Source organism: Penicillium manginii (genome assembly GCF_028828005.1).
Source record: "Penicillium manginii strain IBT 31320 chromosome Unknown utg000008l:1.0-3226943.0:1.0-3228205.0, whole genome shotgun sequence".
NCBI lineage: Eukaryota > Fungi > Ascomycota > Eurotiomycetes > Eurotiales > Aspergillaceae > Penicillium > Penicillium manginii.
Window position 1 is genome coordinate 271,521 of NW_026643109.1, and position 26,379 is coordinate 297,899.

At 48.6% G+C, this 26,379-nt stretch overlaps 11 protein-coding genes across 11 annotated transcripts; 6 read left to right on the forward strand and 5 right to left on the reverse strand.

The window, feature by feature from the left end:
- Positions 1–85: 85 nt before the first annotated feature.
- Positions 86–1,630, forward strand: N7533_010740 (M18 family aminopeptidase; the record flags this gene model as incomplete). Its single annotated transcript, XM_057107390.1, has 1 exon — positions 86–1,630. One exon carries the CDS (start codon positions 86–88, stop codon positions 1,628–1,630), a length of 1,545 nt encoding a protein of 514 aa, XP_056954768.1.
- A 372-nt stretch (positions 1,631–2,002) lies between these two features.
- Positions 2,003–3,393, reverse strand: N7533_010741 (uncharacterized protein; the record flags this gene model as incomplete). The annotated part of the gene is made up of 6 exons (XM_057107391.1): positions 2,003–2,085; positions 2,141–2,398; positions 2,464–2,531; positions 2,593–2,966; positions 3,028–3,132; positions 3,187–3,393. The coding sequence occupies 6 exons, from the start codon at positions 3,391–3,393 to the stop codon at positions 2,003–2,005; spliced, it is 1,095 nt and encodes a 364-aa protein (XP_056954769.1).
- A 4,603-nt stretch (positions 3,394–7,996) lies between these two features.
- Positions 7,997–8,946, reverse strand: N7533_010742 (uncharacterized protein; the record flags this gene model as incomplete). The annotated part of the gene is made up of 2 exons (XM_057107392.1): positions 7,997–8,438; positions 8,699–8,946. The coding sequence occupies 2 exons, from the start codon at positions 8,944–8,946 to the stop codon at positions 7,997–7,999; spliced, it is 690 nt and encodes a 229-aa protein (XP_056954770.1).
- A 296-nt stretch (positions 8,947–9,242) lies between these two features.
- On the forward strand, positions 9,243–10,574 carry N7533_010743 (rRNA-binding endoribonuclease; the record flags this gene model as incomplete). The annotated part of the gene is made up of 1 exon (XM_057107393.1): positions 9,243–10,574. The coding sequence occupies one exon, from the start codon at positions 9,243–9,245 to the stop codon at positions 10,572–10,574; it is 1,332 nt and encodes a 443-aa protein (XP_056954771.1).
- A 339-nt stretch (positions 10,575–10,913) lies between these two features.
- Positions 10,914–11,494, reverse strand: N7533_010744 (H/ACA ribonucleoprotein complex subunit NOP10; the record flags this gene model as incomplete). The annotated part of the gene is made up of 3 exons (XM_057107394.1): positions 10,914–11,028; positions 11,107–11,219; positions 11,402–11,494. 3 exons carry the CDS (start codon positions 11,492–11,494, stop codon positions 10,914–10,916), a joined length of 321 nt encoding a protein of 106 aa, XP_056954772.1.
- A 472-nt stretch (positions 11,495–11,966) lies between these two features.
- sen2 (tRNA splicing endonuclease subunit SEN2) lies at positions 11,967–13,367 on the forward strand (the record flags this gene model as incomplete). The annotated part of the gene is made up of 1 exon (XM_057107395.1): positions 11,967–13,367. One exon carries the CDS (start codon positions 11,967–11,969, stop codon positions 13,365–13,367), a length of 1,401 nt encoding a protein of 466 aa, XP_056954773.1.
- A 437-nt stretch (positions 13,368–13,804) lies between these two features.
- Positions 13,805–18,253, forward strand: N7533_010746 (chromatin-binding protein RAD9; the record flags this gene model as incomplete). Its single annotated transcript, XM_057107396.1, has 3 exons — positions 13,805–13,861; positions 13,921–15,165; positions 15,206–18,253. The coding sequence occupies 3 exons, from the start codon at positions 13,805–13,807 to the stop codon at positions 18,251–18,253; spliced, it is 4,350 nt and encodes a 1,449-aa protein (XP_056954774.1).
- A 114-nt stretch (positions 18,254–18,367) lies between these two features.
- On the reverse strand, positions 18,368–20,039 carry N7533_010747 (FAD-binding oxidoreductase; the record flags this gene model as incomplete). The annotated part of the gene is made up of 4 exons (XM_057107397.1): positions 18,368–18,639; positions 18,703–18,911; positions 18,970–19,664; positions 19,794–20,039. 4 exons carry the CDS (start codon positions 20,037–20,039, stop codon positions 18,368–18,370), a joined length of 1,422 nt encoding a protein of 473 aa, XP_056954775.1.
- A 2,734-nt stretch (positions 20,040–22,773) lies between these two features.
- On the forward strand, positions 22,774–23,544 carry N7533_010748 (SDR family NAD(P)-dependent oxidoreductase; the record flags this gene model as incomplete). The annotated part of the gene is made up of 1 exon (XM_057107398.1): positions 22,774–23,544. One exon carries the CDS (start codon positions 22,774–22,776, stop codon positions 23,542–23,544), a length of 771 nt encoding a protein of 256 aa, XP_056954776.1.
- A 370-nt stretch (positions 23,545–23,914) lies between these two features.
- Positions 23,915–25,110, forward strand: N7533_010749 (Zn(II)2Cys6 transcription factor domain-containing protein; the record flags this gene model as incomplete). Its single annotated transcript, XM_057107399.1, has 2 exons — positions 23,915–23,983; positions 24,049–25,110. The coding sequence occupies 2 exons, from the start codon at positions 23,915–23,917 to the stop codon at positions 25,108–25,110; spliced, it is 1,131 nt and encodes a 376-aa protein (XP_056954777.1).
- A 198-nt stretch (positions 25,111–25,308) lies between these two features.
- On the reverse strand, positions 25,309–26,129 carry N7533_010750 (mitochondrial 54S ribosomal protein bL27m; the record flags this gene model as incomplete). The annotated part of the gene is given in 2 exon segments (XM_057107400.1): positions 25,309–25,679; positions 25,694–26,129. 2 exon segments carry the CDS (start codon positions 26,127–26,129, stop codon positions 25,309–25,311), a joined length of 807 nt encoding a protein of 268 aa, XP_056954778.1.
- Between the last annotated feature and the right edge of the window lie 250 nt (positions 26,130–26,379).

Sequence of the window (26,379 nt, forward strand, 5' to 3'; positions counted from 1 at the left end):
CTCCGCTCCTCCAACTTCCCCTCATGACTCCTCCTCCATCTCCACACATTCACCACCCAAATCAATTCTCCCAATTTCTATCACCATGACTCGTCGACACGGTTCTCCTCTAGATCGTCCCTGGGCGTCCAATATCTATGCTCAGCTTCCCGAGGATGCTGCAATCCCTCAAGCTAGAGCTTCCTCAGCTCCCTCGGCTCCCGTCCCGACCGATACGCCTGTCCGACCTGAGGACTATTCGAAGCCTTACTGCGAGTTCATGACCTCGAACCCGACCATCTTTCACGCTGTCAAGTCCTTCTCCAACCAGCTCGAGCAACACGGCTACAAATACCTTTCCGAGCGTGCGGTGTGGAATTCGGACCTCAAGCAGGGCGGCAAGTTCTACACCAGCCGCAATGGCAGCTCCCTGATTGCCTTCAACATTGGCACAGAGTATGAGAGTGGAAATGGAGTGGCTATCGTGGCAGGCCATGTGGACGCCCTGACGGCGAAGCTGAAGCCCGTATCCAAGCTCCCTACAAAGGCGGGCTTCCAGCAACTTGCCGTTGCTCCCTATGCTGGTGCCCTCAGCAATACATGGTGGGACCGTGATCTTGGTATCGGCGGCCGTGTGATCGTCCGCGATCCCGAGACCGGTAAGGTTGAAAGCAAGCTGGTTAAGCTCGACTGGCCCATCGCCCGCATCCCCACTCTTGCTCCTCACTTCGGAGCACCCGCGAACGGTCCCTTCAACCAGGAGACTCAGATGGTTCCGATCGTTGGCATCGACAACTCAGATCTGTTCGAGAAGTCGGCTACACCTGAGACTAGTGATATCCCAGCTGGAAGCTTCGCGGCCACCCAGCCCGAGAAGTTGGTCAAGATCATCTCCAAGGAGATCGGCGTGACCGACTACAGCTCTATCATTGAATGGGAATTGGAGCTCTTTGACACTCAGCCTGCCCAGCTTGGTGGATTGGAGAAGGACCTGATCTTCGCTGGTCGCATCGACGATAAGCTCTGCTGCTACGCCGCCCAAGAAGCTCTCATCGCTTCCAGTGACAGCACTTCGCCCGGTACAGTGAAGATGGTTGGCATGTTTGATGACGAGGAGATTGGTAGCTTGCTACGCCAAGGAGCTAAGTCAAATTTCATGAGCAGCGTCATTGAGAGAATCGCAGAGGCCTTTGCCAAGGACAAATACGGCCCCAACCTACTTTCACAAACCGTCGCCAACAGCTTCCTGGTTTCGTCGGATGTCATCCATGCCGTCAACCCCAACTTCCTGAACGTATATATGGAGAACCACTCTCCCCGTCTTAATGTCGGCGTGACCATCTCTGCCGATTCCAACGGCCACATGACCACAGACAGTGTTAGCTCTGGCATTCTGAAGAGTATCGCATCTCGCTGCGGCTCGACCCTGCAGGTCTTCCAAATCCGGAACGATTCGCGCAGTGGTGGCACCATTGGCCCCATGACCAGTGCCCAGATTGGGCTGCGCGCTATTGACTGCGGTATCCCGCAGCTCAGCATGCATAGTATTCGTGCGACGACCGGCAGCCTGGACCCTGGTCTCGGTGTTAAGTTGTTTAAGGGTTTCTTCGACTACTTTGAGGAAGTTGATAAGGATTTCGCCGATTTTTAGTCGGGGAAAAATTTTTTAAGATGATTTTAGGTATAGATCTAGATACACATGATTGCTAGAAGTATAAGAACTTTTTTTCGGCTTATTGAGTTATTTTCGAAATGCTTTCTTTCCATCAACCCTAGCTGTATATTCGTTTTAATATGTGTTCTAGAAATAGGTGAACTAAAATAGTACTAATAGATGAGAATGGGTCTAATGTGAAAGAGAGTATTGCTCAAAAGCATGCATCGTCATCACCAGGCCGAAACGAGCGAACAAATTGGTGAAATCTGCCCCAAAGTCCGAATCATTTTGGAAAAATCGGACTATGAGACACCGTTAAGAGGATTAGAATGGTTGAGAGTTGAGACTTGTCGTAACATGACCGAATTATTTCGAAGGAACCGAATCGTTCGGTGGGGTATGTTGGTGGCGGAGCTCCGAAAGCTCATTGATGACAGATGGATCGATCACTTGCAGCTTGTCATCCTTGGCCCCTACAGCTTCTCCGTACTTCAATCCCCCCACTAGGACCGAAAGATAGAACACGCTCTGGATCACCAGATCCGTACTCGGGATCTTCGCCGGGTGCCCCAATAGTCGACTCATCGTTCCAGGTGCCGCGTCGAGTTGTGGATTGACCTGTGCCGTAGCGGTTTCCACTGAGGGTTGAGATCAAGCCGGGAATTATTTTGGAAATGAGTGGTTTTAAGGTTGGGAGGCAGGCGCAAATGATGCCGACATTACACTCGATCGCGGACCAAGATGCGGCGCCCACGTTGTCATCTGGTGAGATGGTTAGTTCAAGTTGGCTCTTGGGATTCGGTTGGAGAAGTGGGATTGTTGCATACAAGTAGGATCCAGAGAATCTGATATCTTCTTGAGACTAACGAGACGGACAATGCTGGTAATGCACACACTAGACAGTATCTGTTAGTGATTCACTCGATCTTTCTTCAGCATGTCTGAAAAATACTCACAATCCACCCAGTGCAAACATCAGCATCAATGCAATCTTTTGCCTCCTGGGAATATCAATTGATGCCAAAGCAGGTATCGGGATAATTAAAATTGCTATGTCGGTAGTAATGTGCATGGCAGCATTAGAGAACCACAACGCAGGCTTGTTTAAGCAGTACCCTTCGATAGTGGGATCCCAGAACTTCGCAACGGGAATGCAATTCAAAAATGCGCTGAGCACAGCCCAAGTACCATACAGAGCCAAGATTGTAATCATGATCCAGCAAATAAGGCGCATGCGTTGTGTGGGGAACACTCGGAAGTATTGCATTAGGATCGAGGCTTTCGCGCATAGAACGGCGGCGTTATAGAAGGGAATGGTGAGCCAGAATGCCTGATGGAGAGCAATTAGAATTGAATCCCAAGGTTTAAAAAGTTAGTGGAATGTCTCCCACCTTCATCTGTCGCACAAGGATATGGGGAGGGATGTCCTTGAGATGCATTCCCATCCCGCTGGTAGCCTCGACAATATCGAGTCCCATGAAGACGAACGAGTTGACCTTCAGAAAGCCTTTAGCAGATGTTTCACTTTTCGAAATTTGAAACAATCATACCAATGCGATTATTACCATCCAGTCATTGGCTTCTAAGGTTCGCAAGAACTTAAGCCGGGTATAAATTCGGATCCCCACAAAAGCCGTTGCTAGCGATGTGAATACAACGCTTACCACCAAGCCTTGAGTTCCACGTGAAGACAGGTAGGTGTCCCCACCGACAATGGCCCGCTTGATGATGCCATCGTAAAGGCCGAAGGTCTCCATCGTCGATGAAAACCAAAAATCGATACCTTAATTTGGATATTTGAACCAATATCAAATCAGTATACAGGTGTGGAAACGTCTGTGTAATCTCAATGAAGGCTGAGAAGCCAGTTTCAAAACGAGAATAGGTTGGCGAAAGCAAGGTATCAAACGAGCGTAAAGAGGGCACAATGCAGATTCCGGGGAAATGAGGGAAAGGAGGGGAGTCCTGAGGATCGTTCCTTTCATATAACGCACGCTACTCAACCCCGTCTTCTAATGTGACAAGAACAGTGGGTCCAGGCCAATAAACAATACAACCAAATACAAACGCAGAGTGACGGTTGGGGTTTAAATCTGCTAGTCTCGTCTCCCTGGGTGAAAAAGGGTTGCAGAATCTCCCTGCATAATGTATCGATCTCTGCTCCGTATATGGGGCGGATGTCCAGATGCAAGAAGGGGACTTGGATCGAAGGAGGGCAAGGTGCATCATCTGCGCAAGGGGCTGCATATACAACGAATTAGAGTCTTAATTTGCCCCAGCTGGAGTTAATACCTACGAGAATCCTACGAAAGAAATTTCTGTTCCCTTGAGACCCCTTTTCTTTCTCGTGGTCTGGAATGCGGCGTGTCTTGGTTGTTTCTATTGCAACCATTGCTCTGTCGGCTCCAAAATGATCGGATTTCCATATCGAAACCCTTTGGAACGTGGAAGAATCTACCGCCAAACACAGGCAATATTTGATCTATATCCGCACTGGCAGACGGTCGATTGAATGAAAGCTAAAAAAAAAAAAACAATGCTCGCCCCCTTTACGTTGTCTCCGAAAACAGAATGAGCTGAGACTTTAGACCACCCTCATGTTCAATCCTGCCCGCATGTATAATCGGTCCGATGTATCGATTAGATCTTATTGCGGCTCCCGGACGGAGATCTGCGGATGCGAAACTTAAGCGGAGCTCGGAGGCACGGACAAAACTTGTACTCCGATGTTTCTTGAAAGGGTTAATGTGCGAAGATCATCCCCTTGGGCGAGATTTCTTAATAGCCATCTTCAAATTGACGAGTGACATTGAGCCAATCTTGCTTTTGGACCAGAGTACCTGTACTCTGTAACACCAAGGAATCATTTACACATGATGTCTTCTCGCCGATCATCAAGATAGAACATGGCTTCTTCAATTTGCTTTGTCCAGGTGCACTGGGTAAAAGGGTTTATAGCTCTTACATCATCGAAGTCGACAAATCTGGGCATCTCAATTGGCTGCTCTAATTGTGTGATGACGTTGAACAACGTACCTAGCATCTGTCCGCCAATATAGCCTTATTACAAGCCCGTTCTTATGTATTCGGACAAGGTGGTCAAACTGCATTAACCTTCGGAAAGCGGAGAAGAATAGCGGACGTCGAATGGGCGCTGGGCCCGAGATGCAAGCAGCTATCCGATCTATCACAAAAAGTGCAGATCATCAGGGATCGGCACGCTTTCAGCTTGCTTCCTCGTTCTGCATACCTCTTAGTGCTAATTACTAGAGAGATCATCAAGTGGGGAAGTTTTTATGATTGAACTAACCTGTTTCAAATCCCGACAATATGAATTGGAGCTTGAGGTGTTAGGGTTCACGATAAGTGTATTTGTATCCCTTAGATCAATTATAGGATAGTTTTCGTCATGAAAGTTAGGGCGCACGTTAAGCTCAGGGGCATTGAACCTTCAGAGCAAGGGGTGACCCAATTTCCGCGTCTCCGTTCAATAATAGAAATTCTCCGTACCATTAAGCTTCTACTCAAGTCGGGCTTCGGAGGCAGCCGATTGGATTCAACGGTGATTTGAAGCGTAGGGATTTTCATTCTGACTATTCGACGATAGCTCAGTTGTTTAATTGAAGCAACTATTGAAAGGGGAGCTCACGGGTTATTTTGAAGCGCAGCCTCGGGGCGGATTGCCCGAACAGCCCTAGAATAAGGCGCATTGGTCAGGATTAAGGGCAATTCAAGCTTAGTTTACCTACGCTGTGGTCGAATGCTAAATTGGGCAGCCCTGGAGGTGGGCGAAAAAGGATATAATCAATTTGTACTATAATTCAAGCCATGGATACAACTGCTACTAACTACAAACCTCAGAACTCGAAGGATTATTCCACTAATGCCAGAAAACTTGCAAGAACTTGAATCCGCAGTGAATCGAATATGACGTTCATACCCAGCTTTGCCACTTCAATTGTGTTCTTTTAATAGTATGAATCATGCGGCGCCCAAAATCCACTTGAGCAAGTCGATCTCGGTTGGTGTGGAAGGAAACTAGTCTATCATCTTCTCTTCAAGTTTAGTAGGTCGAATCAATGGCTTACTACCTGTGTTCATTGAGAGCAGGGCTTGGGATCAAGGTATAGTAGGGTCCGTACATACTACATATCCTTCATGTCATGATGCAAGATGTAGTTCCAAATTTGGAACACTCGTGTGTGACAATATGTCGTACGAGATCAAGCTAAAAAGCAGAATGCCATGTATTCAGAACGGCCGAACTCTTTCGGGTGATTACATGCCAGTGGGGCTGCCACTGGCGGGTGTGGGACATGCCTCGGCAATGCAGCCCGAAGTGTTTGCTATGATAAAATTATAATAATGACTAGACCCGAGTCTTCCAAGGCGACCTTAGATGGCGGATTTTCAGTCCAAGTGCACTATGTCTGTTTCTATTTGTGTTTGCAACAATAATTTCGAGTGAGGGCTGAGTTTAATTCTTCGTCAACACAACCGCCAAGACACACCTGGGCATAGATAGACTCGACTTGCAAGATAAGTAAGTAACAGATCGGCTTCATTCCAAAACACAGCTAGGAAGACAACCCGCGCCCGGGCGTTGTATTTCAGTTCCAACCGGCCTTGTTCGACTTTTCCCACGCGCTTCTTGCAAACCTTTTCCGAGTCAAGCACATGTTGATAAGCGCAAACTACCGATTACGGCTGCATTTTTGGGTCCCCGTCGCAACGGGAGCTACTAAGTGGACACCCTCTTTGGCTGCGTGAACACACCCTATCCTGCCTATTTCGAAAAGGTGCTGTATGTGTATTACCACGGGCTACAGTAGGTGACCAGGATTCTACTTTCTCACCGACAGGTAGGTAACTGAGTATGCACCAGTACTATCTCAGTACCAGAGTAGGTAGGCGTCCGATAGCCCTACTAGCAGAAGCCACAGTACCAGCTATTGCTACAACTATATACCTTCTGGCCACAAATTGTGTATGAATTACTTCAATATTTTGATTAGGACTGACCCCCGTGGTAATACACACACAGCACCTTTCCTAGATAGACAGGATAGGGTGTCCACTGAGTAGTGCCTGTCGCAACGAAGTGATTCAAATCCGTCTGCAAGGGAATGCAAGGTTAGCTTTCTAGATAATATATTCAGTGTGTGGCTAATGTGATGAATCATCAGTGAACTTGGAAGTCCCATGTCACTCGGCTTGCAAAGAAACTTGAATCGACTCGCCGCCGCGAAAAAAAAACTTGGAAGGCTTATCCTTTTTGTATTGATGGCCACGGAGAAAGGATATCCATATTTAGTGAACAAAAATCTTCAAATGACAGAGCCGCACTATCTTCAAAGCATCCTCGATGGCTTGATCAAAATTGTGACAACTAAGGCTACGAAACGACAGCTTTCGGTAGGTGTCATTTAGTCGAAAGAGATAGTTCCGGGCAAGCCATTAGAAGATTATCAAACTTCACTTTTATCAGGTGAATGGTATTTGGGTGAAAATTCCTGGGCAGTGCTATAGTCTATCTCAAATCTCCCCGTGGACCTGTTGACGCAATATGTAATAGTCAGGTACCTAGGTATAATTTGTCCAATTCAATTAACAAAAACTTCAAGTTGGTGGGATATCAGCTTTTTGCTACTAGTAGTACCCACAATGAATAGATAGTAGCGGATAATGTTTTTGAAAGATAAAATACCATTCCATGTTAGATCCAAAAATATCTTGAGGGCTCAATCTATCATAGACTACCTCAGATTCCGCTCGGTGTACATTCTGTACTGCAAATACCGTGACTTATCGCATACAAGTAGATCACTAGCCTCATCCTAGTGTCAGATCGACCCTTTGGGATAGAAGCTCTTATAAGGCCATCTCTGAAGCTTGCCATTGATTGTGGTATTTTGCAAGTAACCAACACTGGAAATAATTCTCTGTAGCTGGCACTACAAAAGGCGAGAAAGAAGGGCCGGTAGAATGCGAAACACACAAAAGTGGAGGGAGGAAAGACGGCAAATTGATTTTAAAGCGAAAAATATGATTGAAACATACCTCATGTGTACACTTTCTACCTAAGTAGACAGGTTCTGGCCAGATGTCTTTGTTGTGCCTGAATTTATCCAAATAAAAAACCGGGATACTCATATAGATATCGATATCCACTTTTTTCTGATCAAGAACAGTCTTTGAAACCCAATCGGTAGTCCACTGAGAACCAAAGCCAACATTTTCTTACGTCCACTCGGCAGATTTGACTATGGTCTTCAAATTCAGCTCGTATATCTTCAGGACTGAATCATGAGCTCCATTGACCGGTAGGTAGCCACTTCTCCCTTCAACTGGGCCCGGATATCATCTCATAAAGATATACCTTGTGTTTCCATCACAAAATGATGATGTATCCTTGGATGTCAAATACTTTGGATGTTCTCTGTAAAGGTCACAGACAGTGGTTCCATCCCAATTATCGAATAAACCGGAAGATAGTTTAGCAATGAAAACCTCCTGCTGCAACCACATGGCCGAGATGGCAGTGGCATAATATGCTTTCATGATGCCAGTAGTCAAGTTAGTCTTTGCCTGCTCGGGGGGTGGAGTAGTAAAGATTCCATCTTTCAAGGACATGACCGCGCCTGCTGGCTTGTTTGAATACCAACCTTTATTGTCTGGGTCGCTGACTACGGTACCAGTGAGAACCTCGTTACCAAATGAGATCAGTGATTTTTGGAGCATATCAGTTGTGTTTCTGATTACCGTCTGGAGGTTGGCGATTGTATTGATCTCATTCTGGATACTATAAAGTGGATTAGAACTATTCCTTGAAAGATGGGTGCGGGAGAGGGGTCATACCTAGAACATCTGTTGCGGAGGTAAGTAAACCATTTGCCACACCGTTGCCTATGGTGTCTGCGCCACCTGCAGCTCCAACTTGAACCTACAGACACATATATTCGGGGTTTCCTATGCCCATGTGGTTCAAGTTGCAGAGAATGAAAATGTCGGCATGGAAGTAATCGCTAATACTATGATATGATAACAGAATTGACCACATACGATGAGGCCACCAAATTAATGGCTGCAACCTTGGAAGCGGCTTCCTTACGCTCTTCGCCGGCGTCCTGGGTTGGATCTACGGACGAGCTTAGTGCGACAGACAAGATTTGTGCAGAGAGGGTTAGAGACCCTGCTATAGGATAAGGGCAAGGGGCTTTAGTCAACGCCCGGCAGCAGGCTGAGAATGTAGCCAGACTTCTGCGTATAGAAGGCAGTATTGACGGCGTAGTTGCGGCATTAGAAACCATGCGCAAGCAGTTGGCGGACGACTGATTCCTTTCTTTGTTTCCCTTTATATATATCCTTCTCATCAAAATCCAAATTCCTTCCCAGTACCTCCCAGTAACTAGTTAACACTAGTATTGTAACTAGTACTATGTATGGAATGGCGGGGTGGTGGGCATGCGATAAGATAACCCGCGCACAGGCCAACATCCGAGAAATTTCCTTTTTGCACCTTGTGAGAAACCCAAACCCCTCCATTTGGCGACTTGTTGCAATCCAATACCAATACCCTTTGCGCGCTTCTCAACTCGATCCCAATATGGCGGATTCAGCGTCGACAAAGTCCATCCACACAATCGTGTTGGACGCCGGTCCCATCATCAAAAATTCCCCGCCGCTTTCCACTTTGCTCGCTCAATGCGATGAGATTATCACCACCCCCGCCGTCGTGAGCGAGATCCGTGATCCCGATGCCCGCGCCCGTATCGAGACTCTCTACCTCCCTTTCCTCAAGCAGCGCACCCCGAACCCGACCAGTTTCAACATTGTCAGCGAATTCGCAAAGAAGACTGGTGACCGCTCTGTGCTCAGTCGAAACGATATTGAGGTTCTCGCCCTCGCCTACGAGATTGAATGTGAACGCAATGGAGGCGACTGGCGCTTGCGCAGTGTCCCTGGTCAGAAGCGCGTGAATGGTGCCCCACCTGTCAAGGTGGAGGAACCTAAGGAGGACGAGGAGGAGCCCAAGGAGGATGCCGAGTCCAAGGACGTGGAGGCGATCACCGACGGCGTCCAAGAGGCTACTATCGCAGAGAACGCCGAACTCACAAAGCCCGAAGAGACCGACGCTGTTCCAGAGACCTCTGTCGAGACCGAGAAGAACGGAGCTGAAGAGGAAGAAGAGGAGGAGGATGTTGATCTCGACGCAAACGAGGAGGATGATGCTGCGGACTCGGACGGCGGAGAATGGATCACACCCACCAACTACAAGAAGCGGCTGGCCCGCGACGATGGCAGTGGTGCGACGGCTGGTAGTGAGGTCAAGGTCATGCAGGTCGCAACCATGACTACCGATTTCGCGGTAAGTTTATCTGTAAATATTCATTCGCAAGTGCGCCCACTAATTCGGACACAGTGCCAAAACGTTCTCCTGCAAATGAACCTCAACCTTCTGTCAACTACCACTCTCCAGAGAATTCAGCACCTGAGAACGTTCATCAAGCGCTGCCACGGCTGCTTCCTTACTACCAAGGATATGACCAAGCAGTTCTGCCCTCGCTGCGGTAAAGATACCCTGACCCGTGTCTCCTGCACAACCACCGCCAACGGCCAGTTCACCATGCATTTGAAGAAGAACATGCAGTGGAACACCCGTGGTAATGTGTATAGTATTCCCAAGCCCATTGCAGGTACCGCCAACGGCAAATGGAAGGGAGGCGCTGGAAAGGGTGGATGGGGCAGAGACCTTGTCCTTGCCGAGGATCAGAAGGAGTTCACTCGGGCGAACGCCGAAGAGGAGCGTCGCCAACGCCGCCAACATGACCTCATGGACGAAGACTACCTTCCCGGTATCCTGACTGGTGAGCGCAACAGGCAAGGTGGACGCACCAAGGTCGGCGCTGGCCGCAACGTCAATTCGCGCAAGCGTTAAATGCCATGAACGATATTTGCATTACGTATTTACATGGGCTGGAGTTTGGGATATGCGCAACAAAAAGTCATTGGTTATTTCTGCCACGAATGCGATCTACGGTACTTCTTTGCACATACTAGATAGATAGCAGTTATATAGAGGATCAGGAATGGAAATTTCTCAATATGTTTTCGATTGGTATTCAATATGAGACTCAATCCGTAGATCTTGTAAACATCCAAAGCAATGCGATTCAGTCGTCCGCAGACCGAAGAAATAACACCGTGCGCCGAATCGGACCGATACCGTTCAGTCCATCCCTCCAAACAGTCAAGTTTTCAAGCTAAGCCGAGAAGCTTAGTTCTCTGTGACGGACGTTAGTAGCTGTCGCGCCGAATGGGACGGAGAGATGACGATACCAGGCTGCTGAGTGAGGAGAAGGTTGTAGCGCTTCTTCAGGGTGACACGGTGACTGCAAAGCGATGATGTTAGTCCTACATCCAATTTCTCTTGTTGCATCGAGGTGTCTGAACCAGGAGATATCACATACCGAGAGTACTTGTCATCGGGGGAGAAACGGGCGGGGTGGGCAGACTTGGAGACCTTGCCATCAACAACCTTCTTCAAGGTGTAGATGCGCTTGCCATCAGGACCGAGGGTGTACTTGAGACGTAGTTAGTGAGATGTTCAGAGTGTCGTGTGATTACAATGGTCGATTCGGAAACGGAGATCGATGGGGATCGGTATCGACATACCATAAGATGCATTCTGGAAGAGGGAAAATATGTCAGTAAGACTGTAAAATAAAACAATGAGATATCGAATAACAGGCAAATAGCACTTACTTGGCGAGATGTGGTGTTCTGCTTGTCGAGGAGTGCGGCGTGGACGGTGCGGAGGAACTTTGGATTTTTTTTGACGCCGAACACACGGACCATCTGCTTAGTCACCCACCCGCGCTTAAAACAGCTAAAAAGTTTTCCACCGGCAGAGACTCCCCTTCTCATCCTTTGAGTCAACCTCTGAGTCAAGCATACTCGTTGATATTTTCCTTCGGGAAACCAGATCATTTAATGATAATGATGTACTGAACATACTGACATACATTACATGCCAATTCCGAGAACTAGTCTTATCAGGTAAGCTTCAACCACAGCTCGACGGAGCTATCTCTTTCTTTTCCTTACCCTCTTCCCCCTCTTCGGTGATGACAAAATATCCCAAGCCTAGGCAGGCGGCACTTTGATTTCTAGCTGCCTGTCAATGATTTGCTTATTTTGACTACTACGGTATCTGAGAAGATTACTCAACGCACTATTCGTGTCGCACATATGCTTTGTGGAAGACTGTTGCTAACTCAACTTCTCCACCCAGGGCTCTTTCAATCCATACAGTAACAGCTATCTGAACATGGCCGATGCCAATGTCACCATGGTGGCTCAAGCGAGCCCCGAGGCCGATCCTACACGAGTGAATCCTCGTCCGGCCCGGGCACCTCGTCCTCCTAGACCCAATTACAGACTCATTCATCGATTTCCTCTCCCTGTCAATGCGCATCCCGTTCCACCTGTAATTCCTCATAACCCCCTCTCCATCCTTAGTGCTGCCCTCTCGTATCTTTCCTTCCTTATCTCTCGCCCTAGCCAAGAAATCCATTCTGCATACTTCGACCCAGCGACTTCCTCCATCCATGTGACGGACGAGAAAGCGATCCGGGCGCTATGGGAGATGGGCTTCTTCGGCAAAGGCAGTCTGAGCCGAAGTGAGCCTAGCTGGCTAGAGCGTGAGAAGAAACGGAGAGGCTTGCTTGGCGGAAACACCAGCGAGGAGGCTACCAGGAGGCGCAGGGAGGAACGGCGTGCATTGAAGCTCGAACGGGCAAGGTCAGAAAAGCTTCTCATCGACGAACGTCTCAAGCTAGAGGCTGCCGCGAGAGAGTCTGGCCCTGTCGCCCCATCGGTCAGTGAATCGACAGATGATACCGCGATTACAATTGAAAAGTTCTCCGTCAAGAAGGCGATGGAAGCCAAGTATCAAGAATCAAGACTACGCAGGTCTCAAAATGGAGCGTCAGTGCCACCTGCAGATAGTCCCGAGTCGGCACAAGGCAAATCAGTCCGTTTTTCGTCCGTTGTCGAGCAAAAAGAAGCAACATCAACATCCACTGCCCCGCTTCAGGGCTCCAGTGTCACGGACGCAGATGAACTTGATATTGAAGATATTCTCGAGAACCAAGAGCACCTTCAAATCTCCAATGAAGAAGCCTTCTTCCTCGTCTACGGGCTGGGTGTCCTCCGTGTCTTTGATCGTGACCAAACCACTGTCATCCCAACCTCGACTCTCCTCCCTCTCCTCCGCCGCAACTCCTACTTCCCTCCCCACGCCGAAGCCTCCGAACTCAACCCCGATGATCCCTTCATACTGTCATATGTTGTCTATCACCACTTCCGATCACTTGGGTGGGTAGTGCGGTCCGGTGTAAAATTCGGAACTGACTATCTACTTTACAACCGCGGTCCTGTTTTCTCCCATGCCGAGTTCGCCCTCATCATCATCCCATCTTACAACCACGCATATTGGTCAGAGACAGAGGAGCGGAGAAAATACGTGACAAGTAAACAATCTCGCAGCTGGTGGTGGTTGCATTGTGTGAATCGAGTTCAAGCACAAGTGAAAAAGAGCCTGGTGATCTGTTACGTGGAAGTACCCCCGCCAACGGGTCCCTCGGACGACATTGCGGGATTGCTAAGTCAATATCAGATTCGCGAGTTCCTCCTCAGACGATGGATTCCTAACCGTACCCGTGACTAGAGAGATGACAGAGATTATTCCTCGAAGGCGCCAACGAAGTTCGGTGTGGCGTACGAGCTAGGGCTTCAGATACCCGCTCATGTATTTTCTAGCTTATCAAGCAATATACCCATGGCTGGTCGAAATACGACCAATACAATGATTCATGAAATTTTGAATAGATCATGTGGTTTCCACTCTAATTGTAAACAACGAAAGCAAGGTAGACCATCAAACTCTAGGGTTGAGTTGATCAAAGCCATACATGGAGACGCTAGTCTATAACAGGCAAGATTATACTATCACGTGACTGACGCGAGACGCGCCATGGACGACGAGATTCACTTAGACTCGGTTCATGTTCCAGTCTGTGCCCAGAGGCGGCGATCATGAAAGACGATACACCTTTTCACGGAAGACTCTAATAAATCTGTGCACTATTCAGGATTCTGCGGATTATGGAGACGCAGGACAGCATCGACATCGCGAAACTTCAACGCGACGCGTTGGGACTAGTATGTAATGTCCTGCAGTTGTTCCAGAATCTCATTGGACTAACCTCGGTCTTTTTCAGGAGCACGAACCATCGCAGCCATTATCTTCTAGCCTGGCGGCGATTGACAGCACTTCACCAAATAATTCCTCTCATATCGTCCATTCTGTCATTCCTTCTCATGGTGACGCACCGCCGACCGTCCCCGAGTTGTCTGTACCTCGCTCATCGAACACACCCAAATCACATCCGAAACAGCAATCCTGCCTCCCTGTCACAATACAACATGCGAAAGCCTCAATGAGCTTCCATACCAGTGCACCCACATCAAAAACTACACAGCCTGGGGATAGACCACAGGTCGACAAAATGGATTCTGTAGAGGGTGACCCCGGGGATACCCAAGTTGTCTCACAGTCCGTGTACGATGGTATCATTCGCCAGAATGGGGAATCTGTATACGGAGATTTTTTACAGAACGGTGCCGATAATGCAACACTCATGACACTGCACGAGGGTGATAGTGGTCATCTCGACATCCTCGCCGATTTCAATAATTTACGCCACGAAGCAAACCAGTCTCCAACGAATGATGATGAAAGCGTCTACGGTCAAAGCCCCTCCTCCCCGATCGCTGACCACAGCCTTCAACCCGAATTCTTCCCCGAATCACAACGATTTTTGACGACTACCCCAGCCACTGCAATCAAGAAGAAGAACCAAACGCCCGGCACAGCACAAACTCCCAGCGCCTCGAGAAACCCGTTATTGGCTGATCTTGGATCGAGTGGTGGTCTGTTGATGGGCCTCAGTCAAGCTTTCAAGAATACCCAGGCTCCTTCATCTCCCCTCGTCCACGGCCTTCACTCCGAATTAGCATCGGACCGTCCTTCACCCAATGTCCCCATCCAGCAACGAATACATAACCCAATCTCCTCGCCACTCGTGAACTTCCGCGGAAACTTCGCACGAGAGTCTTCTGAGCCGAACCTCAACTACATATCCTTGAAGGAATCACAACATAACCGCGACATGTCGCTGGGAGAGAGGTTGACGCGATCGGAAGAAAACCTGCACTCAGGGGATCAGATCGATCAAGATTTCTACAAAGAACCTTCATTTGTGGAGGCTGCGAGGCGCAAACGGGAGATTGATGAGGAGACTGCGGCGCAATTTGCAGCCTTGAATACGCCCGGTCGACCTGGAAGTGATGTTGGTGAATCCTCCCCTGCCACTTCTATTCACATCCACGAGGATGATGCAATTGGGATGCACGGCGCCGGCAGCGAAGAGGAAACCGAACAAGAAGAAGATGCAGGCCCGCAAGTGCCCCAGTCCCAAGAGCCCCCCTCATTCATCCATGGAGGAGGACAAAGAAAATTACATCTCTCCCCATGAGCCTGTAGTTGCAACTAGCAGTGCACACGACCGTTTATCTCAGGCCCTTGGCATAGAAGGAGGCCAGCCAGCACCAGATCATGCCGATGATGCTGTGGATCAAGACTTGAGTGACGTGAATGATTCTGATAATCAGCTCGTCTCTAGGTCTTCGCAGGTGATGGTCAAGGATTCTCAGCAAACACCGCAGGGATCGCCGAGACGAGAAAATGCACCGTCTGGTCTGCAGCCAGTTCCGGAGGACATGGAAATTGACACAGAAATCCACGTTGCCCGGACCTCTCCCGCTGTTCAGCATCTAGAGTCGCCGTCTTTAGGTTCACGCCCGGGAACAAGGCATTCTCAAAACTCTCGCCACGGTTCTCAGCAGCATAGTCCTCGGTTGTCGCATCGCAGTGAGGCGGAAGATGTAGAACATCAGCGGACCAACAGAGATCAGCCTGACTCTTCCCTCGAGCAATCTGAAGCCATTTCACATGAGGCACTCCTCCGACAGACTAGATCGTATCCAGGAGAAAAGTCTTCCTCGCTGCCCTCGCAAATCAAAGAAACGCCAATCCACCTGCGGCCATCAGTCAGCGATATCTCTCAAATGACAAAAGTTCCCAACACCAGCCCTGATCGCCAAGAACCTAACAGATGGGATCGCGAATCCAATGCGAATAACGAGGACGATGATCTGCCTCCCATGTTTCCAGTGGGAAGCTCCGCCCGGTTCAGCCAACAACGACCATCTCAAATACGGGCCCAGTCTTCGCCAATCAAGTGCAAACCATCAATATTGTCAAGCCCGAGTGGAAGACAGCGCAGAAGATTGATGGATATTGCATCAGACACCTCCCCTCAGGTTCACAGCAAAGACAAAGTAGTTGAAATCGATATGAGTTTCTTTACGAACGATCCGGACTTCAACGCTCTGATTCAAGGATCTCCGACACGCCCGAGAAAAAGACGCCGCGGAAATCTGGGTCAGTCCTTCGACACGTCTGAGATAACTCTTCCTGCGACTCCAGTCGCAGAGCTTCCACAAACAATTACCCCAATACAAGAGGTATCTAGTCCTGTCAAAACCCAGTCATCGACAGCGACTCGGGTTCCTACGAATACCGTTCTTCGGCAGCCTGGTCCATCTCGACGCGTTGATGCAAATGTCTGGGACATTGAAAGCTCGCCTCAGCACATCATACCCCGGAGATCTAAATCTAGACGCATGCAAACGTTTTCGTCTCGACACCGTCCTCAGTTACAGCAGAACTCGCAGCCTCGGTCAGTACCCTCGGCAGAACCCCCAACAAGGGCTTTGGCGCAAGGTTCTGAGACTCAACGCGAGAAGCAGTCTGAGAATCAATCAGAAAGTCAGCCCAGGGGCCAGTCTACGAGCCAGATCGAAAAACAACAACGTCCAAAGCCATTTGTCGTTCAGCACTCCGCCCCGGCCCCATCGTCCGAACTAACGGAGCTTGATATTGACTCGGAATATTTGCTCTCGTCAGACCCTCGTCAGGCTAGCGCACCACTTTCGCCAAAACCAGCAGCAGTCGGTTTTGATGAACGTCAAATTGCTCCTCGTCAAATCATCTCTTTATGGCCGGATAGAAAGCCAGCCTACTATCCAGGAACTTGTATAGGAACACCTCTTGGTACTTCGTCGATCAAGTATTCCGTCAAACTCGAAGACAGCCAACCGATCGAAGTGAACAAGATGGCCGTGAAAAGACTCGAACTTCGAATTGGAGATGCAGTCAAGGTTGAAATGACGGGTATTCCAAGAGTCACGCACATAGTCCGTGGGCTTGAGGATAAACTCACCAAGGAAGAGTTGACTGAAGCTTCGGCAAGAGGCGAATATCCTATAACCGATATATATGGCTACTCGACTGTTGTTCTGGGGCCAAAGAATCGCGAGAGCCTCCCCAGTGGCTATCTGAACAAAAACACAAATGTAATCAGAGTCCCAATCGCTCGGATCTATTTGGACAAGACCCTGTGGCATCGACTGAAGGACCGAGACTATACATACCAACATGAAACCGCGCCTCCACAACAGTCCCTACCCCAAACTCCTGTGAAATCCTCGTTACCTGCATCGCCGAGCGCCAGATTTTCGCGCAATACCCAGGCCGCTGGCCTGTTTTCCAACATCGCGTTTGCGGCTTCTTACAAGGACGATGAGGCCTCGAAAAACAATATTCTGCGCCTGATCAAAGAGAATGGCGGCTCGATCTTACGTACTGGCTTTACAGAACTATTTGAACCCTCGTCCGTTCAGCGTTCCTCGGTCTCCCCTACCAAAGGAAACAAGAAGGAGGGAAATTCATTCCTTTCAGGACTCACACTTACCGACTCGGCCCAAAATATCGGTTTCACCTGTCTAATCGCAAACACACACTCGCGTCGTGAAAAGTTCATGCAAGCTCTGGCGCTCAATATTCCCTGTCTTTCGGGCCGCTGGGTCGAGGACTGCGTGACCCAAGGCTGTCTACTTGACTGGGGCATCTACCTACTGCCTGCCGGAGAATCAATGTATCTTGATGGTGCGACGAAGTCGAGAATGCTCATTCCAACCCCACCATCCAAAGCACGTCTCACACAGACAATTGCCACCAGGCCAAAACTACTTGACGGAAAATCAGTATTGATCGTCATGGGTCGTGGCAAGGCTGAAGAAAAGCGAGAAGCCTATGTTTTCCTCACTTTCGCCCTGGGTGCTTCTCGGGTAGAGCGTGTCCCTGACGTCGAGGCCGCACGCTCGATGTTGGAATCTGAATTCGACTCCGGTCTTCCTTGTACTTGGGACATGGTGTATGTTGATGACGCGGACCGTGACGCTGCCAGAACGACGTTAGCCCCTCGGCCCGTGTCCCAGAGGATGCAAGGCAAGAAGCGGAAGAAGTCCACCGGGTTCATTGTGGATCCCTCTGATTTGGATGACATCGATACAAGTTACGCGCCAAGAGTCGTTGGCGCTGAGTTTATTTGCCAAAGCCTGATTCTGGGACAATTGTACCACGAGTGAATTTGTTCTCTTGATGTTTTACTAGATACCAAATCTCAATGATCATGTTCAACTATCTCTATCAATTTTCCTCATCTATAAATTGCTAATACTAGTAGTATATCGTCATGGCACTCAAAGTCCAAGCTTGAAACCGCCCCAGTTGAGTCTAGAGAAGACGCCCTCGGGATCATAAGAGGATCTGATCTCCTTCATCCGAGCAACATTTTCCTTCGGGAACCCAGCAAATGGGTCCTGCCACTCGCCGGCATCGCCCATATAAACAAACTCAGAGGCAATGCCCTTCTCAACATTGATAGCATGGAGGCTCTCAGCAAGCTGTCTCGACCAAGCCTCGATGCGAAGGTCATCTTGAGCAAGGGCCCAGCCAGTGCTAAATTGCCACACTACACGACCACTGGTTAGCTTGAGCTGCATTTGCAAGTACCGGAATATAGCATTTAACTTACAGATATGGCCAGTGTCTTCCAAGCCCCACACATTTCCAACTCCGTTAGTGAGTGCCACGCGAGCGGCCGGGGCGGAAGCAACATTGGTCACGAATGTCGGGTAAAGGCCCTCAACATCAGCAATCTGATCCACGGCATCTTTCCAGGCCTTGTAAATCGAGACAAGAACTTCCGCGTCAGGCTTCATTGTCTTGTGAGAGAACATGACTCTGTAAATATGATCAGCATACTTCTTTCTGTGCAACGGTGTCTACTAGCTCTGCCTACCTGAACATCTGCTTTGGAGAGTCAAGATCAGTCGCCCACTGCTTCATAGTTGTGACGTTGTTGATCCGCGTGGTAGCAGGAATAGCAGAGAAATTCGCGAATTGAGAGGGAGGCTTGCTGATGCCCTCTTGGACACCAAGCACCGAAGCAGATGTCACCTTGGTAGTAGCATTATACTGCACGCTTGCAACCATTCCCGCAGCAATAGGATCCTTCTCATCCAAAAGAGCCATATCACACACTGCGTTCAGGAAATCGGGAATCCCGCTCTCATTGTAGACCTGGATTGTGGTGCTGACCTTGGGCATGTCGTAGGTTCGTAGAGTGAACTTCGTCACAAGCCCATAGTTGTTGGCACCGCCTTTCAGCGCCCAGAATAGATCCTTGTGGGAAGACTTTTTTGCTGTGATCTGGGTTCCGTTGCCGAGAACAACGTCGTAGCTCACGACGTTATCCATGGCATATCCGTACTTGCTGTTGAAGTAGTGGAATCCGCCGATGAGACTGAGTCCAGGGACACCGATCGTCTTAAGGCGACCACCAATTGCAACGCGGCCGTGAGGTTCAAGGGCTGAATAAACATCATACCAGGTGAGACCAGGGCCAACCTCCACTGTGTCCTTTTTAACTTGAATATCATTCAGCTTTTCAAGGGCCACGAGAACTCCGCCATCGATATTGTTCGATCCTGGATACTAAACGAGCGTCAGCAGCTGTATTTCATTTGTGCCAGAGCGTATGATAAGACTTGCGTTCATATGACCACCTCCCCGAACTGCAAACTGGGCGTTGCAGGAATTGAACAACGACATGGCCTTCGATACCTCATCTGCCGATGCGGGCAAAAAGACGCATGCTGGGGATAGATCCGCTCGAATGTCCCAGTATTTGTCCGCTGCCTGCTCAGTGTAGCTGGCATTCTTGGGGAAGATAACCCCGTCGAATGTCCGTGACAGTCGTTTACAGGCACAGCTTGCCCCCTTTTGCGGCGTAACAACATCGGTCAGGGAATTGGAACTGGAACTTGCAGTAGCAAGTCCCAAGAGGCTGAGACTGAGAAACAAGTTCATCTTCGCATGCAGATCGAAATAGTGAGTGAGAAAGAGAGAGAGAGTTGGAGATGCTTTTTTTCTTTTATCTACTAGTAGCAGCGAGTCATATCTAACTTCTTATAAACGTCAATATTAGTATGTTTTAGGAGCTGCCTGGTCCGGCTGGTATGTAATTTCTTGGCTTGCTGATCATTGCTTGAAATTTTGCTTCATTTGGGTTCTCGGGTTCCAAGGTTGATAAACGTCTCTCGTCGTATTGACAGCCCCTGGAACTGCTATTCATGTCGGATTGGGTGCTGGGAGTGCCGGCGGATGCCGAGACTTAGTGGTACTTTCATTGAAACCTGGCTGCCTTCTAGAAATCCAAATTTGGACCACTTTGATCTATCTATTACCATGGAGACCTGAGCTTCCATGAGGCTATGTTTGACTAGCTCGTCAGCTTAAAACGAAGTTCTCCGCAAACTCATATGTATTGGAGAGAGGGATCAGTGGGGCATCCGAACCCGAGTACGAACCCGAACCCGCAAATGGATGATCATGACCGGGTTCGTTTCACTGAAACCTTCTTTTTGTTACTTTTTCCCTTCTTAATTCTTGGATTGAACCAATGGTCGCAAAAATCGGTGAGCGTCTGAATGGAAATATCTTCAGTAGGAAAACCTTGTACCAGTATCTAGAGATCCACAGCCATCCCATTTTCTTCAACCTCAAGGTGAACATTGTCTATCTTACTACAATCATATTTGGAAGTTTACAAGACATGAATAGCGAACCTTGAAATTCATTCACATAAATGCTCAATATCCTGGGGTCATGTCAGCTATATCAATAAGCTCTGGCACCTCTTCCTGTTTACATTTAGTTCTACTAGTGGTATTCCAGTGCCACTTGGGTAGGAATCTTCAAGTTACCCAAGGTTGGAACTGGACGAACTTTCCGTAAACACTACCATCGTTACTATCATTACTATTGTTATGAAGGGAAGGGAAATTTCTCTCGGACTGTTCATCTCTAACCAAACCCTATTCATCTCTCGACAAGAACTGCCAGTCCTGGAGCTATCAACATTTCGAATGACAGGGAAACAACTTAAAGAGTATCCCGAGGACGAACAACCAAAGTGACAAAATTCATTGTTGTTTTTTTTCAGTCGACCCGACCTCTTTCAAACGAGACCAAAGATTCCAAGCCCAAATCGCGCCTCAATGTAAACGTATCTCTCGATTTCTCCCCGATCACGCATGCCTGGGTCTAAAGCCTGGTGCGGGATGTTTCAATATCGGGACTATTCAAGTTTGACCTCACCGGGGTCTTTCTTTTAATCAAGGCAGCGCCGGTTCAAGTAACAAAAGGCTTCTGACGATGCTTTCTATGGAATTGGGGCTACACCAGGTCGTCAAAATTCATAGCAAGGGGCAGAGATAGCGGCAAATCTCCAACGAGACACAGAGATGTAGGTCACTACTGACGTACCCACGATGTGACAAGCGCAAGGGAACATCTACTAACGCCCCCCTAGTCAAAATCCCGGATCGAGATCCGACCGATCGTGTTGAGAAGATTGAAGGACACTTGACCCTTATTCGGTACATCTGGTCTCGCGCATGGCGCAACGCTGTCTTCATGAGCGAGGGGGGCTCGCGTCCCTGCATAATTTCTGAGTGAGACATACGGCTGTTCGCGCGATAACTCCTTTTTTCTTTCTAATTTCTGGATCGACTCCTCTTTTTGGTGGACTGCTATGGTGAACATACTCGTTTGTTTCTAATCCTTCAAGATCGGAGAAGCTTCCCCTGAAGGGGCATATGTTACGGTGGAGTGACTCGTGAGTCAGGAGGACAGGGAAGCTTCATGTGGAGGGCTGAGTAGAGCTACTTCCAAAGAAGCCTGGTGACTCTCAGAACACACAGCTCTAAATGTCAAATGCAATCATCGGACTAACTTATATCAACAGTGGCCTAGTCTGAGGATAGTTTGACCCATATGTGCCGGTGGCGTGGGTATGGACATCGTCCGAGCGGTGCTGCCAGGTGGGAGCCAATCTCACCCTGAAGCAGTCGACGGTGTCGTTGATTAGGATATGAAAGCTCATGTGTCATCGGAATGGAAAATATTCAAGTCTCTATAACCGTTAATTGCCTGTTCTGATAATTCTGATGTCTTCACTCTTCATGTCCAGTTGATATTTATCTTGCTTTGTTCCTAGGTAGTTATCCGTCCTGGGCGATGGACTTTTCCATGCCGAGAAATGTGCTTCACACTATATACCTCTTAGTTGTTGGTGAGCCGCCTCAGCCCTGAAAAGTCCTAGTTTAGGAGAATAGATCAAATTACCCCCACTTTATTTCTATAGAGCGTAGGCAATAGTTAGATAATTAGTAGCATGCTGTATGCTATTTGTTATCTGTCACCTCAGGATTGATTCAAGATCTCAACTCCAATTCCAGTACAAGTTGGAGTAAGTATAAAACGTGTTTAACTGTGAAAATGCAATGTCTACTTCTGCCATTGCATTCTAATTATTATCTATCGCCGTATTGATTGGTCTGAATCTTTTGCAACTCCAATTCCGGTTTCAAGAGTATGTATGTAGTTGGGGTAACTTGAAGTGGAGCACATCTTGGGGTAGGGTTGAGAGGACCCTGCCCCGCTCTTATCGAATTCCCCAAATTCCTCGTTATTCTGGATCGTCTTTCTCTTGTAGAAGCGTTTAATCCTCAAACATACACTTCTCTCAATCGCAAATAACATGTCGCTCACGGCAGATTTCACTGGAAAAGTCGTACTTATCACTGGCGCGGCCAGTGGAATCGGCAGAGCAACTGCCATAAAGTTAGCGCAAACCGGAGCTGAACTTGCCCTTGGAGACATCAATACTCTCGCTCTCAAAGAGACTCTAGAGCTCTGCAGACCAGCATCAAAACCCGATCAAATTCCTATGATTTTAGCATACGATGTCAGCATTGCTTCCAGCTGCAACGAGTTTGTCAACGCGGTTCTCCATAAGTTCGGACGAATCGACTGCGTCTTCAACTGCGCTGGTATCAATCCTTCCTCTATCCCAGTTGAGGAAGTGACGGACGAATACTGGGACAAATTGATGAACACGAACCTTCGCGGAACTTTCAACATGACCCGGGCATGTTTGCCGCATATGCAGGGTGGCTCGACTCTGGTGAATGTATCATCTGTCTGTGGTACCAATCCTGTCGCAAATTTCTCCGTCTACTGTGCTGCAAAGTATGCGGTCATTGGATTTTCAAAGAGCGTTGCTTTGGAGGTGGGTCACCGGGGTGTTCGTGTGAATGTAGTGGCCCCAGGATACACCGATACCCCGACAAACGTCTCTGTGCGGGGTGGAGTCGAAGCAATGAAGCGTACGGCGGAAAGTGTGGGTATGAAAAGAATGGGAACGGCAGATGAGATTGCCAATGTTGTTCTCTTTCTCTTTTCCGAGCAGAGTAGTTACATGAATGGTGCGGTTGTTGATGTGGATGGAGGAATTGGTATGTTTGGGTAATCAGATGAAGTACTTGAACTCAATGGACATTTTGTCAGCCCTGGGATATAGTATTATGGATCCACTAGCCAGTGTAAGCTCAAAAGGTTCAAGTTCCAAAAGGGACTAATTTACAAACCAAGCCACATAGTATCTCGCTTCCGCCTAAATTAGCAGGATGCTATACTTAGGGTATCCTTGGTAGTTAAAACTGGAGCCTACCATGGTTCGAGTCGCCCACGTAATCAATGCCAAGACTTTGGTTGCCCAGCCCCAACCAACTGCATTGAAACCCTATTTTCTTATCCTAGAACTTGTCAAATACTTTTCAAGATCCTTTTTCTTGTGGCTATTGTCATTATGCATTGAACTTCCAGGGCCAGAATGAACAATGGGACCCCGGCGCACACACAGAAAGTCCAGGAATGGCTGCCAGTCATGCAAAGCTCGCAAAGTCAAGGTAGGTAGCTGCAGCTTCCTTCGATCTATCCTCTTGGGACTTGGGCTAAATGGAACCCGTGAAAGTGCGATGAGGCGAGACCTCAGTGCAACAACTGCGTGAAGCATGGAGTTGATTGTATTTTCTCTCCAACTCCACAAGGCTCAAGTACCGCAATGGTCCTTTCGACAACTGCCGGCGTTGTGGATATCTCCGAAACAAGCATTGCGAGTCCTATGCCAACTGTAGACATGACCGATATGGAACTGTTGCATCATTACTCTACCTCCACATGTTATACCATCTCGAAACATCCTGTTTTGCAGACAGTCTGGCAAATCACCATCCCCAAGCACGGGTTTGCCCCTCAGTCTCAGTTTGTCTTCCGGGGCATCTTGGCACTTGCTGCGCTCCATATGGGTCATATAAAGCCCGATCTTCGAGCGGATTATTTTGCCACTGCAGAATATCACCATAACGCGGCTCTGAAAATGGTATCCACCGCTATTCCACATATCAATGAGGAGACTGGCCCGGCTATCTACGTCTTCTCGACACTTACCTGCATTATAATGTGCGCAATGCGACGGAATTTCGACGAATTCTGGACGACCGATGGCTCTTTATTCAAATGGATCAGTCTTATTCGGGGCAACAGAGCTATTATCTATTCAATCAATGATACTCTCAAATCTGGCCCCCTCGCGCCAATGTTTGTTCTTGGCCACCGAAGAAAACTCGCCCGTGAAGCGCGATCTACTGATGATCAGCCCTTCTTGGAGAACTTGCGACAAGAGATTATCGAGTCGGTACCAGACCAAGATGAGTTACAGTGCTATCTAGAAGCCCTTGACAATTTGGCGAAATCCTTTGCAACTGTCTTTGACACCCAGCTTGTGGAGATTACTGATGTCTTTATATGGGTTTATGAAGCTTCAGATGGATATATCGAGCTATTGCGCCAACAAAGGCCTGAAGCACTTGTGATTTTTGGTTTCTTTTGCGTGATCTCAAAACAACTAGAATCAGCCTGGTGGATGGAAGGGTTTAGCATTCCTCTAATACGTGCCATCTATTATCATCTTGATGAAGAGCATCGCTACTGGCTTCAATGGCCGATCCAGCAGCTGGGCTGGGCCCCTTACTGAGGATTTACCAAGAAAAAAGAACAATCAAACCATAGTATTGTTATCAGCTCGACTTCATTTTTGAAACATATGAACAGAAGTAGTACATATAAAGAGATGACTTGTGAAATAAGCTTTCTATAATACAGAGAAACACCAGAGGAAAACCTCATATCGCTACATAAACCCAGATTTGATGGTTCAAACAATCATGCACCCTTATTTGGCCTTCTTGCTGGCCTTCTTCTTGCCCTTCAGACTCTTCATCTGGGCAGCCCGCTCAGCACGAGCCTGTCTCTTCCTCCACGCAAGCCATCGGTTCCCCCGATCATAAGACATGGCGACAATGCCGGCCTTCTCCGCAGCACGACCAATCACCCAATTGGCCTCACGGTACATGTAACCAGGACGCAGCTGGGGGCCAGATTCGGCGTTGACGGCAGCAACGCTGCCAACCTGAGTACCGTTCTCATCGATAGAGGCAACAAGATCAGACTGGGCCTCGACGGGCTCAATTCGAGGAATGGCGACGAGGTTCAACTTGCGCCGGCTGGGCGCGTTGCGCGGGTGGGGGGGAGTTTGCCCTCCTTCTCGAAAACGACACCGATGTATTTGCGATCCGGATGGGTCTCGGGGTCGGCGTAGTAGCGAACATAGCCGGCTTGGGTGGCGTAGATAGTGTGGTCACGTCCCATCGCGCAGTTGTCGCCGGGGAACCACTTGGAGCCGCGTTGTTTGAAGATGATGCATCCTGGGACGACGTACTCGCCGCCGGAGCGCTTCGCACCGAGACGCTTACCCGCGGGATCACGGGAGTGTCGATTGGCAGTTCCTTGAGAAGCGTGCGAGGCGTATCGGACCTGCGAAAAGGGAAGGAGTGTGCGGGAGATTGAAGGCGTGGTTTTCGGGAAAGTGAGGGATGCGGAGAGGGTGCGTGGAATCAGCGATTGCGGTTGGTAGATGGGCTGGGCGGAGCGAATTGAAGGAACAAAGGCTCGTTCCAGCGCCCGCAGGGGCCCCAACAATCTTTGTTGCAGCATGGCGATGCGATCTTGACGTGGTGTTGCGGAGGAGGCAGCTCCAAAGGGGAAACTTTTCTCGGAGGTGGAGGCTTGGCGTCACGTGTGGGCACGCTGGCCTGAACGACAAGGACATCCACTGACACTTGGGGAAACTAGCCACTTTGCTAACACTACTACGGACGTGTTGTCGACCACGTCTTTCGTCCATTTCTTTTTCTTGTCAAATTAAATTGCTATACAGAATGTTACGCAATTTTCTCCCGGCCAT